The 13,039-nt window shown below is 56.5% G+C and overlaps 1 protein-coding gene across 8 annotated transcripts in view; it reads left to right on the top strand.

The window, feature by feature from the left end:
• MPRIP (myosin phosphatase Rho interacting protein) overlaps window positions 1-13,039 on the top strand; it is an 82,560-nt gene that overhangs the window by 33,482 nt on the left and 36,039 nt on the right. For 4 of the 8 annotated variants that reach the window (XM_068146582.1, XM_068146584.1, XM_068146583.1 and 1 more), the window contains exons 4-8: window positions 2,031-2,182; window positions 5,556-5,640; window positions 9,887-10,097; window positions 11,086-11,245; window positions 11,366-11,602. In XM_068146582.1, coding sequence (XP_068002683.1) covers window positions 2,031-2,182; window positions 5,556-5,640; window positions 9,887-10,097; window positions 11,086-11,245; window positions 11,366-11,602 — 845 coding nt within the window. Of the gene's footprint in view, window positions 1-2,030; window positions 2,183-5,555; window positions 5,641-9,886; window positions 10,098-11,085; window positions 11,603-13,039 lie in introns of all 8 variants that reach the window. The other 4 variants (XM_068146586.1, XM_068146587.1, XM_068146588.1 and 1 more) reach the window with 2 other exon arrangements.

The raw sequence follows: 13,039 nt of genomic DNA, 5'->3' as shown, positions 1-13,039 counted from the left end.
AGCTGAAGGTGCAAGAGGGGACAGGCCCAGCTTCGCCCCAGCCTCTCGGGGGTGTGGGAGCGGACAGGGACACACGTGTCAGGCTGTGCTTGGTGCCACGAGGAGGGGTGCACAGCAAAACCACTTCACAGGGCCAGCCTGGTGGTGTGGGGGCCCCAAACCAGCTCCTCCACTGCAGGCACGCTTGGGTCTGGGCTGGGTGTGAGCAGCAGCCGGGGAAGCCGCCCTGAACACCGCGGTGAGGTTAAGGAGCGAGGAGAGCAGGCGAGATCCGCAGGGAGCTGGCTCCTCCTGTGCCAAATCCCTCTGGGCCTCCAGGGTAGCTGAGGGTGCCTGTGGCCAGAGGGACTGAGTGGCCTGGGATGAGTGGACTGGGGGGGGGTGTTCTCTCTTGGAGCTGCCCTCATCCCCTTTTCACCCTGTTCTGTTTCATTCCCTGGTGGAAAATTGCTGTGGGTGGGGAAGGAGATGAGACTCAGCCCTTGCAGTCCCGGAGGCCTTGGCTGCAGTGAGGGCCAGGGAGACACAAACGTTTCTAAGAGTCCACTTGGAGCAGGAGAAGGTTTTTCCACTGGGTTTTCCTGGCTGCTGGAAAGCAGGGCTTGAGTTCTGTTGTCCAAGACAGAGAAGATCCTCTGAGGAGCTGCCTGCCTGCAGCAGGGCAGGGCAGGGCAGGCGTTGTGTGCACCGTGCCCGAGGCCTGGGCCCGGCTTTGCTTTCCCTCTCCCCATCCCGGGGGGGCTGTGGATGCTGCTGCTGCTGGCCACCAAGGAGAAGAGGAGCTTTTGGTGTTCCTGATGCAGGACAAGTCCTGCTTGTGTGCCCGTGCTGGGCACCAATGCTGCAGCACCCATGACAGCTCTGTGCCGCCTGGGGCTGTCGTAGGGGACAGAGCTGTAGGGAAAGCCCCTTCCTGGCACAGAGGGCTGTGTCCCACAGCTCCACACATGGATAAACTGCAGGCCTGGAGGGACTGCTGTAAATTTCCTGGGGTTGTAGGCTGGAGCCATCAGGCTCTCCCCAGTTGCTCTTTCTTTGCATGATGCAAACTGCTTTAGGAGGGATTTTACTGGCAGAAGAGTTGGTTTCCATGGTAAAAACCTTACCAGCATCTGCCAAAAATCTGTGTCCCCATTGGCCTGGCCATCTGGAGGGCAGAAGGTTGCTTTGGCAGGGTAAGGAGGTGACTGTGAGCTGCTTTGGGTGTTCTTCTGGTGCTGTTGGCAGCTAGGGAAGATCCCTCCCCTGGGTCATGTACGTCCCCAGTGTCACTGGGCCTGGTGGGGCACAGGCAGGCTGGGGAGACATGGATGCCTTGCTGCTTGGGAGGGGAGGACTGTGGATGCCCTGCCCCAGGAGCGGGTGGCTGTGCTGTAATCGGATGAGGCAGCACCACTCCAGATGGCCCTGTCAGCTCTTGTCAGTGCTGACATCTCTCTGGGTCCCTTTGTGCCCTCTTGAGCCAGGGAGGCCACAGTTCCAGCAAGGGGACACAGCAAAGCCCATCAGACACCCAGGATCCATCACATGCTGTGGTCCCTCCCTTGCAAACTTCCTGTTTTCCTAACTTTAATGGGAAACAACCTGGCTGGTGTGTCTGTAGTGCCTGAGCCATCCTGTGCCAGGGGCAGTGGCACCTTGCTGCTTTGCCACTCCCTGTCCCCAGGTGCTATCCCACCACCCCAGATGGTTTGCAGCTGCAAACCCAAAGCTGGCCACCTGCTGCCTTAACTTGATGTCCTTGTCCATCCTTCCCTGGGCATTTGGCATAGGAGAAGCATCTTGCTGACAGCAATGAAAGGGGCTGAACTGGGCTGTCAAGAGTTGTACCTGCTGGGCTGTGTCCCCAGATGTGCAGCACAGGGCTGTGCTTTGTGCTGACAGGGTGTACAGATTGGTCTGGTCACTCTTGGGCAGGGCATCTTGATGTGCAGGATCCTGGTGTCCACCAGGAGAGGTTTTAAAGCTGAGCTCTGCACTCATCTGCTCTTCTCTCCTCAAATGTTCCTCCTTTCTCCTTCCCTCTGCAGCCAACCACACTGCCCCAGGGCACCATCAACATGAACCAGTGCACAGATGTGGTGGATGGGGAGAGCCGGACGGGGCAGAAGTTCTCCTTGTGCATCCTGACACCAGAGAAGGAGCACTTCATCCGGGCTGAGAACAAGGAGATCATCAGTGGGTGAGTGCACAGCTGGGGCTGAGACACCTGCAAGGCTCTTCCCTTAGCTGGGAGGAAGAGAAGGGTGGGATGGGCAGTGCCTGTCCAAGTGACAGTCAGGGGCAGTCCTGGGGGATGAGTTTAGCTACTGCTCTTGTCTTCACCTTTCTGGCAAGTTTCTCTCCTCTTCCCTGCTCCTCTGCCTGTTGGACCCCTGCCACTGCCTGGTGCTCTACAGCAAAGCAGGAACCTGAGCACCCCCAAAGCTGCCAGATTTATGATACACTGAGTTCAGTGGAGACCTGTGCAGTGGCAGATGGTTGGGGTCCTTCCTCTGCACCAGATGTCTGTGCTTGGCTGTCCCAGGATGGAGCCTGGGGCTCTCCACCTTGCCAGACACCTTTTGGAGTCAGTCCTCAGGGAAGCTTAGCTTCTCCTGGGAGCTTTGGCCAGACCCTGGAGATGACATGCTCCCAGGCCACGTGTTTCTGATGGAGGCCACAGTGTTCAGGCCAGTTTTGTTCTCTGGTGTTGGGCATTTGCCCTCCCCACTGCAGAACACTCCTAGCAGTGTACACCACTGGAAGCAAGCTGAGCTGTACTGGAGCATTTGTGGGATGCTCAGAAGGTGCATCTGATGTTGAGATGCTTCTGGGCTGGCCATGGCAGCTTCAGTCCCAGCAGAAAGCAGCTGTTTACTGGCTGGGGCTTGGGAAGAAGCTTGCACCAAGATGAAGCTGGAGCTGGTGAGTACTGGAGTGACCTCAGACTGCTTTTAGGACACATGTCCTTGAGCTGCTCACTCTGCATTTACCTTGTACCCATTTGGAATGGCTTCACAGCACCCACCTTGCCCTGTTCTCCCCCTGCTCACAGGCTGGCAGAGGGGATGCATGCAGCCCAGTCCCTGGTTCCAGAGCAGCTGACCCCTGAGGATGGTTCAAATATCATCACTCACAGGAGTGCCTGCTGCTGGGCTGCTGTTGCTCAGCAACGATGATCAGGCCACTCAAATGAGCAAATGGTGATAGATTTCCTGACTCCAGGTCTTGGATGGTGACCTAGAAACATCCTCATCCATTGCCCATGTGCTGGCTTGGGCTGAGGCTGACACAGATGAGGGTGCAGAGCCAGGGGAGAGCTGAGCCACTAGCTGACAGCAACAGACTGCGATGGTGCTGCTGCTCACCTGGCAGCGTTTCCCACCTGGGATATCTGGAGCCTGGGGCCTCCCTCCCAAAATGCGTTGATATTTGAAACTAGAGCAGAAAGTTGAAGGGATTCTTGCTCTTTACCACTTCCTAAAGCATGATGTCTCCTGCTTGCTTGAGCAGCAGCAGAGTCACAGAATCACAGGATAGTGGGGGCCAGAAGGGACCTTTGGAGGTTATCCAGGCCAACCCCTCTGCTAAAGCAGGGTCACCCACAGCAGGCTGCCCAGGATCACAGTGTCCAGGCAGGTCTGGAATCTCTCCAGAGATTCCAGGAAACTCCACACAACCTGTCTGGGTAGCCTGCTCCAGGGCTCTGGCACCCTCAAAGGAAAGACCTTGCTCCTCATGTCTGTGCTTTCTCTTGAGCTTACTTCTATTTCCAGTCCCCTTTCCTTTTTTCTGGTGGTGACCTCCTCATTGTGATGAATGCTGGTCAAAGCAGTCATTTCTCTACCAAGAGCTTGGGATTCTGATCAGGTAGATATTTCCATGCATTGAAACTTCCCTGCTCTACTGAGACACGTGAACTTGGCCCATTCCCCCTGTGAGCTCTGCCTCAGGCCAGCAGCTCTGTCCTCTGGAGGCACGTCCACCTCCCTGGCTGCTTCTGCAGCAGGGGCGTTGCAGTGGCCAGAGAATCAGGCTGCAGAGGTGTGGGGGAATTATGACACAGGGGAATCGTGGCCTGGGGGAGCCAGCTCCTCCTCTTCAGCCAAGGCAGGAGCAATGCCTGTGCCCCAAACCACGGCCAGCCTCCGTGCCCTGCTCTCTTCTCCCTCTCCCCACGCTCCGGTTCACAGCTCAGCCCTTTGTTGCCGGTCCTGCCCACCAGGCAGGAGGGAGAAGCATTGCAGAGCAAGGTGGGGCTGATTTATTGCTCACTGGCCCGGTGCTGGATGTTGAAGCAGCGCCTTTGCTCCTGCCTGCAAGCATTAATCATCCCCAAACAGTCCCATTCTGGGTCCAAGCCAAGCAGGTTTCATGTGCAGTTGCAGCATGACAGGAAGATTTCCCTGGCTGGGGGAGAATTTGTTTTATGTTTCTTGTGTGCTGCTGGCTTTTATTGCTTAACCAAGGCCCACTTGATGTGGTCATCTCAAGAGGCTTTACAGCAGCAGCAGTGTGCAGAGCTGGGGGGACAGGAGAGGGAAGAAGAGATCTGAAGGAGGAGTGTTTCCCAGTGGTCCACAGATCCCTGTAGAGCTCCAGAGGTGCAGGGGCAGGCTGTCAGGCTGCAATGGGAAGGCACAGGAGGGTTCCCCAAACAAGTGACTGCTGCAGGGGATGCACTTCTTGATGTCAAGTTCACACTGCTCTTGCTTGGACAAAAGAGCTTTGTGTGAGCACTGGCATTACTGGAGGGTGAATGTCCTGCCAGAGGCTCTGTCCCTCTTCACTGTCTTTCAGGATGCTTAAATTCCTGTCCCATGCTGGCCTTGGCCATGGCCTTGCTATTGCAGTAAGTGGAGTTTGAGCCAAAACATCCTGAGGTCATCCTTCCTCCACTACTGTCCTACCTCATTTTTCCCCCAGGAGCTGGTTGGGATGATTTTAGCAGGGCCTGTTGCCTTCAGATGCTTGGAGGAGGTCTATAAGAAAGATGGGGACAGACTTTTTAGCAGGGTCTGTTGTGGCAGGAACAAGGGGTGATGAGGTTTAAACTAAAAGAGGAAGATTCAGACTAGAGAGAAAGAAGAAAATGTTTACAGTGAGGGTAGTGAGCCCTGGCCCAGGCTGCCCAGAGAGGTGGTATAGATTCCTCATCCCTGGAATCATTCCAGGTCAGGCTGTCTGGGGCTCTGAGCAACCTGCTCTGTTTGCTGATGTCCCTACTGACTGCAGGGAGGTTGAACTAGATAGCTTTTAAAGGTCCTTTCCCACCCAAACCAGGCTGGGATTCTGTGATTTCTGGCTACTGTTTACAACATTGACCCTGACCAGGTTGGAGAAGCTGAGCTTCTCTCCAGCTTGGCATTGTGCTTATGGCCAAGTTACAAACCCCAGAAGGCTGGGACTAGAGACTCTGGAGCTGTCCCAGAGGTGGGATGGGGCAAGAGGTGTGATGGAGCCATGATCCCAGGCAGAACCACCCATAGAGGACAACAGCTTTGGTGTCTGCAGGCCTTGGGACTGTTGCTCCCCTCAGCACAACACTCACTTTTTGCTTCCTTTGCCTGCAGGTGGCTGGAGATGCTGATAGTCTATCCAAGGACAAACAAGCAGAATCAGAAGAAGAAGAGGAAGGTAGAGCCCCCAACTCCCCAGGTAACCCCAGTAGGACACACACTGTTGCCCAGCCCCTTGCTTCCCACTCGGGGCCATGATTTTGCCCTGCCCCCTGGGATGATCCTCCCAAACCAGCTGGACCCGTGGGTTCCCAGTCCTCTGCTGTCTGTGTGGAGAGCAGGAGCCATGCAAGCCAGGGGGAGCCAGGACGGTGTGAATTGATTCCTGATCATTGCTTCCCAAGGTCACAGCCTGCTGCTGCTGCTGCTTTCCTGGCTGCTTTGGGGCTGTGTTTCACCCCCTGAGCCCTGACTCGTGGCGGCAGCCCCGCACAGCCTGTGGCAGGAGCGGCCGCAGAGCCGCGCGGTCCCCGGGAGGGCCGGCGCAGAGGGCCCTGCCGGCCCTGGGCCGTTTCGGCAGGAACAGGATGAAATTCCATCGGGCTCCAGTTACCCCCTTCGAGATGACCCCGGAGATAATGGGAATGAAAGGAAAATACTAAAGGCCAGGGCCAGGCTGGGAGCTCCGGGGGCCGGAGCCAGGCTCTCCAGGGACCCGGCGGTGGCTTCGTGCTGGCTGTGACTATAAATGGTAAAAAGCAGGGCCGGCCGTGACTCACTCGTTCCTGCCCGGCTCCCACGTGGCCCGAGTGGGGGAGAATCCCACAGATGGGGAACGTGACCCCGAGGCCACCCTTGTCCTTTGCCGGGGCTGAGAACAGCCGGGTCCCTGAGGCCGCCTGACCTCCGGGCACGCGTCCCACCGCCGGGGGGGACCCTGGGAGGGCTCCTCCAGCCCAGCAGGGCTGCAGCACCCGGGGAGTGAAAGCGGCATCAGGGCTCCCTTGAGCCCTGCTTTGCAGGTCCCCTTTGATGGAATCCTCAGGATGGTCCTGGTGCAGACCAGGCAGGCCGTGGGTGGATTTTGGACACTGTTTGAGTCAAGTTTCAATGCTCGACCAGATGAAGAGATTCTGGGCAATGAAAAGAAAAGGGGAAAGAGGATCCTTTTCTGTATACTGGGCTGGGAGCCTGAGCCACCCCCTGTCAAGGGCTGGGGTCATCACAGTCCCTCAAGTGCTAGCTCTGGTGATGCTCCAGGGAGGATACCTTCTCCTTCCATTGCCAAGAGCTGGTGTGTTTCAAGTTGCTGGTCCTGAAGCCCTAGGGCGGGGGCTGCCGCACTGGGGCCATTCAAGGAGCCCATGCAGCAGGACAGGGATGCTCAGCCCGTCCCTAGTGCAGCACTGTATCCAGGCTGGGTTCAGGAGGGGGACAGAACAGAGAGGAGAAGGGGCACAGAGCCAGGAAAACATCATTCTGGGTTACATTTCATCACCATGGCAACCTCTTGGAAACTGTACAGGATCAGAGCTCCTGAGCACCAAATAAGGGAAGCAGCTGTGGGAAGGATGCTGGCTGCCCACAGGCATATGAGCTTCCGAGGTGCTTGGGGATGGGGTGAGCATGGAGCCTGGTGGGACATTCCCCCTATTCCACTTGCTACTCTCCTTCCACCTTCTCTGTCCCATCGCTTCTGGCCCCATGGTACCAGAAAAAGACTCAGATTCGTTTCTACCAAGCCACCTCTGCATGAAACCTACCAGCAGATGGATGCTGTGATGTCAGATGCTCACAGGCAACCTGCAAAGGCAGAAGGCACACACAGGAAGCCTCTTTCTGCTGTCTTCCAAGTTGTGCCCATGCAAATGGCCAGTCCAGGGAAGGAGAGAGGATGCTGAGGAGAAAATCAGCACCCAGTTCCCATCTGTGAAATGGCTTCTCCTGAAGCTGGCTGCTGTTCAGCTCAGTGTCCCTGTGCTGGAGGAGAAAGCCTGGTCTTCTAAAGACTGCTGCCTGTTAATCCAACAGCAAATGGTGTCTGAGAACCCTTCAGGGAGGGATGGACACCTTCAGGACTTAAAGCAAAACATTCAAATGCTGCCTCTTCCTGCTTTGTCTCATTCCCATGTAGTTTCTAACTTGTCTGTGCTACAGAAGAGCTTGGCTGCAGCCTGCTGCTCCTGAGGCAGCAGGGCCATTTTCAGCTCTCCTCCATCATTTTGCATCTTCCTACTGCAGGATCAGCAGAGTGGGAGCAACACAGGAAGAGCCTGGAATGTTGCTCCAGCTGCAGATTCTGCACAGGAGTTGTTAGGTGCAATCCTAGAGATTTTTTCCCCTTTGCTTTGCAAGCAGGTTATGATCTTGGGGGGTGGGGAAGAGAACAGGTTTCTCTTGTGGCTTTTGCCATGCTCTGCCATTGTGGTGCAGGCAGCAGGAGCGCCTGGGCTGTCTGCCTTTGGCTGCCTGCTCTCCCTGGGAAACCAAGGCAGGATTTGGGGCTGAAATGTGGGATTTGAGGCTCTGTGCTCTGTTGCAGGACAGGTTTGCAGAGGGGTGTGGCAGGCTCGGGTACGCAGAGCGTGCCCAGACACACTTCCTGCTGCTTTTGCTGCTTTGGGTGCGTGCTCCTCTCCGGAGCTGTTCATCCCATTGAGCAGCGAAGAGTTAATCCCTCTGCTTGCTTATAGACTGCTTTTTGGCCCTCCTGTCTCTGTCTAATTAAATAGATATCTACAAATAATTGTGTGGGGGAGTGTGTAAAGGATGTGCAAAAATAGATCCCCCAAGCTGGTGATCAGCTTTTGGATCAATGAATGAGAGCGTGGTTGAGGATGGAGGGGGACTTAGGAGATCGTCTGGTCCAACTCTCTGCTCAAGCAGGGCCCTCTGGAGTGGGATGCCTGTGAACTCTGGATCATTTGCCTCCAGCACTGCATTCCTCTAGAGTGAAATTTCCAAGGGGACTTCTGTAGAAGTGGAGGTCATTTGCTGCTGCTTGTGGCTGTGCCTGGAGCCAGGACCTGCTTCCTGGGAGATCCCTGGCAGCTCCAGCACAGCCCTGCAATCTGCCAATTTGGAGGTGCAGGGCTAAAACCCCCTGATGTGAGAAAGGGGACAGAGGGGATGCTTGTCACCACCCATGTCCCCAGCCTGTGGCTGCTGGCCTGGCCTCTCCTGGATTCCCCCTGCTCAGTGGAAAGGGAACAAGCAGCTGGGAAACTTCCCACAATCTGGAGGCTTTGGAGGAGGGTTAATTGTCATTGATTTATTGGTGGCTTTAAGGCAAATAGTCTGCTAATGCAGGAGCCTAATACAACAACAGCAAAACATCTGCTAACGAGCAGAGCCAAACCCTGAAGCAGTTGTGAGAGCTGCTGCTCTCTTCTGCACCAAACCTGGACTGCCCAGGCTGCAGCCACCACAATCTAATGGCACCACCACCTGATGGGTTCCAGAGCCCATCATTAGCTAAAGAAGCATTTAAGATGCTGGCTGTTGTTCTAAAATAGCATAAAGCTCAGTGTGATGTTGTGTTCCCTTCTCAAATCAAGGGGAAGCTCCAAGTACAGCCCCAGTTGGGTTGTGTTATCAGTGGCCTGTAGCAAACCTGCCCTGACAAACAGCGTGCCTGCTGGTGGCAGGGAATGCATTTTCTCCTCCATCCCATGTCCTCTAGCTTGGTTTCTTTGGGGTGGTTTTTGCTGTCTGTTATAACACCAAGGAAACTGAGACTTGGGAAATGGGACCCAGGAGAGAAGCCTGGTATTGGTCTGGATGTATGCAAGGCAGCAGCTGCCTGTGAGACAGCCCATAGAGGGACCAGGGACATGCAGAGGATGTGCAGAAGGAACAGGGGCATGCAAAAGGGAATGGGGGATGCTGTGTTTGCTTGCATCAAGTGCATGGGGGGCACTGTCACTCCAGACTGGGTTATTGTGTGGGTGAGGGGAATGTTTCCAGGTCCAGAACACTGCACTGGGAGGGGCAGTTCCTATCCAAAACCAAAGCCATTGACCCCACTGCAGCACCTGGCCAAAGGTCTCCTTGGTTTGTCGACTCACCTTTGCTCTGGATCTTTTCCCAACTGGTGTGGCCAGTTTCAGGAGCTCTTTCCTGGGAGTGACAGGGATGGACACTTCCTGTTTCACTGCAAGAGCAGCAGTGGTCCCTTTGGCCAAGGAAGTCCTGACCTGTCCCCCATGCTGTGCTGCCCTGTGGTAGGGTTTCCACCTGTGAATTTGTCCTCTTGAGAATGTGGTGGTGGCACATGGCTGAGCAGCCTTGTCCCCATCCCAATCCCTGTCCTGTTGTGTCATCACTTGCAGGCAGCACCCAAGCTATGTGGCACCCAAATCTCTGGGGATAGCCCCACATGGGGACCTTGGGTGCAAATCTGGGTAAAAGCTCTCTAACCTTCCTGTCTCCCCCTTTCTCTTTAGGAGCCTGGTCCTGCTAAGATGGCTGTGACCAGCAGCAACATCCCCAGTGCAGAGAAGGTCCCTGCCACCAAGTCCACGCTTTGGCAGGAAGAAATGAGGGGCAAAGACCAAGCGGATGGGAGCAGCGGCATCAGCCCAGTGCAGAGCCCGGTACAAGGCCAGGCTGGGCCTGCCAGCTCCCTGAAGGATCCTGTGCTGGAGAGTAAGGAAGGTGAGGGACAGGAGGTGCCAGCATTGGCATGGCATTGCAGTGACCTGGTTTGGGCAGCCGAGCTGGCAGAAAACCACTGTAGAGGGAAACACTTCCTGCAGGTTTGGTTCCTGGAGCATCCCAGCAAAGAGGAGGAAGCAGAGCTCATCCCTGCTGTGCAGGCACCGGAGCACAGTGTCACAGACTGGGCTTCAGGCAGGAAGAAAATTTCTATTACCTGCTGGAAAAGCACAGGATAGGGCCTAATCCTGCCCCAGCCAGGGGATGGGGCTGCCTGCTCTTGTGCTGGGGGGAAAATGCCTTTTGTAGCCCCTCTACCTGGGGCACACAGTGAGCACAGGGCCATGCTGCACTCAACCCAGCTGTCAGGGCTGCCAAGCCTTGAGCACCACTTCCTCCTCCCGCCCCTGCGTCAGGGCCCTGTTTACATTTGGTCTCCTTGAAGAGTCCCTGGAAGGCGCCGGGGCTGTGACATTGTTCTCCCTGGAACAATGGGGGCTGGGGACTCTTCCTGCCGGGGCTGTGGACAGGTCCCATGCGCTGTGGCCATTTCCTTTATCTACCCACTTGGACAGGGAACTTTTTCCACCCGCTCCCAGCTGCCAGGAGCAAGGTGTCCGTTGCCTTGCGCCCGTGGAGCTGTGGTCAACACCAGGCTGGGAAGGACAGGGATGGAAATGTGGGCAGGGCAGTAACCCCAGTCATCCATTTGTTGGTTTGAAGGTTTAGATCTTTCAAACATGCAAGCCTGACCCAGGGGTTGGACCAACATTTCCTGTTCCCTGCAGTATATCCCATTGCCTCCAGGAGCACAAAGGGTGGTCAAGGTGAAAAAGCCAAGGGTGGAAGAGGAGACATAGTGTGGGTCTGGGGCTCAGACCATCTCTGCTCTCGTTTCCTGCCCCCATCCCAAGTGCAGCTGGGGTGTTCTTTGTCAAAAGCAGAGCTGAGGTTTGGAAGCAAGCACAGTGACTTCTCCGTTCCTTAGACGAGAGCTCCATAAACGGAGACCGAATAGACTGTGGGCGGAAGACGCGTGTGGAGAGTGGCTACTTTTCCTTGGAGAAGACCAAGCAAGACTCGAAGCTGGAAGAGCAGCAGTTGCCGCCCCCACCCAGCCCTCCCAGCCCCAGCACCCCGAACAACAGGTACAGTTATCCCAAATCGCCCTCGCAGGAGCATGCCCAGCCCTTTCCTTCCCCAGGTACCCGAGCAGGCGACCGAGTGAGTCACAGCTTCTCTCTGAACTCCTTGGACTCGAAGAGCAGGTGCCCCATGCACAAGGACTCCAGCAGCAGAGATGTGGGAAGGGGAGCTGAAAAAGCGGGGCGTCCCCTTTCTTTTAAAGCCAGCCGGCAGTACACCACCCTGGCCGACGTTCCCAAGGCCATTAGGATCAGTAATCGTGAGGCCTTCCAGGTGGAGAGGAAGCGGCTAGAGCGGAGAACCCGGGCTCGTAGCCCTGGGAGAGAAGAAGTGGCCCGGCTCTTTGGCAATGAGAGAAGGTAAGGGATGAGTGGCTGATCTCCTCCTTGCGTGCGTGCAGGGGCCGCAAGACTGCGTCCCCGCCTCAGCCCCGGATGGAGCAGGCTGCCGTGTGAAGCCCCTTTGCATTACAGCGGCCTTGGGCTTAAGGGCATCCATCCACACCCACCGGGCGTGGGATGTCCTTAGCAGTGGCGGTAGGCAGGTGCCACCCGGCCTGGCTGCTTTGGGAACGCCTAGCCGAGGTGGGTGATGTCCAGCAGCTCTCTTTGCCAGCGCGCCCACCCTCTGGCCGTCCCCTCCCTGGCACGGCACACACTGGCAGCTGGCACCATTAATTAGGTTAGCTCTGGAAACGGTGTTAGCGCTGGGGTGTGTTACGCAACTGCCTAATGAGCTGAGAGAGGTTTCTAAATGTCACAGCATTAAGCTGGGAGAGAGAGGAGAGAGAGGCGGCTGCAGCGCTCAGGCAGGGCTGCAAAACAGCTTCAGCGTGGAGGAGGACAGGGAGGGCGGCGGCACACGCACCGGCCTGTGCCGGGTGCTCCCCGGGCGAGGCGAGGGATGGGCTCAGCTCAGCCTGAGAGAGATGCAGTGTGCGGTGAGGGCAGCAGAGCGCACTGGGAGCCGGGCCCCGGGCGAGAGGGCCGCCTGCCAGTCTGATTTTCTTGCCCTGGTTTTCCTGCGGGCATGTTCTCTCTCGCAGAGTTTCATCAGGCACTTCTCCATTTCTTCCCAGCCCCTAGAGGACTGTTTTCCAGTCTGGCTTCCGAGAGCTGGGAGTGGGTCTGGGAAGCGTGGTGCACACTTTGTGCCGGCGCTGCCGGTCGGCAGGAGGATCCCAAACCCAGCCCAGCCCCGGCAGCCTGCGCCCTGAGTGCTGGGCTGGGAACACAGGAGGAGAGCATGGGTTTGGCTTCCTCTGCTTTGGCAATTAGATCTTCCCCAGTATGGAGGAGCAGGATGTCACAGGGGTCCCTTGGCCACCCTGGCTGGGAATGGGGCTGAGGAAAGGCATCAGCTGCTGTTCAGGCTGGACTGGTGTTGGCTGAGGTGCGGCTGAGATCGTACCCCTGCTGGGTTTACTTGCACAGGATGCCTTGGCCAGCACCTGTCCCCAGCAGGAGAGGACAGCACATTCCTCCAGTTTCCCCTTGCCTCCAGCCCTAAGGGTATTGTGCAGCACTGGGATCCAGCACCAAGCTGGGATGTGCCAGCTGAGGACAGGGAGGAGCACATTTACAGGCTGATAACAGGGCTCAGGAGAGAACTCTGCTGTCAGAGACCAGCCTTTATTAATGTCAGCCCCACTCACTGCTTACTGACAATTGTCTTTTCCCAGGGAAAGTCTTTTCCCAGCCCAGCTGGGCTCCTGGGGCTGTTAACAGGTTGGGTTTGGGGTTTTTTTGCTTTATCAGTATTGGCAAAAATTCAGCTCAGGACCTTTATCAGAGCAG

Source organism: Melanerpes formicivorus, unplaced genomic scaffold (assembly GCF_026170545.1).
Source record: "Melanerpes formicivorus ecotype bairdi unplaced genomic scaffold, bMelFor1.0.p_v2 SCAF_14, whole genome shotgun sequence".
Lineage (NCBI taxonomy): Eukaryota > Metazoa > Chordata > Aves > Piciformes > Picidae > Melanerpes > Melanerpes formicivorus.
Note: the sequence above shows the minus strand (reverse complement) of the source record. Positions and strands in the feature narration are given on the sequence as shown.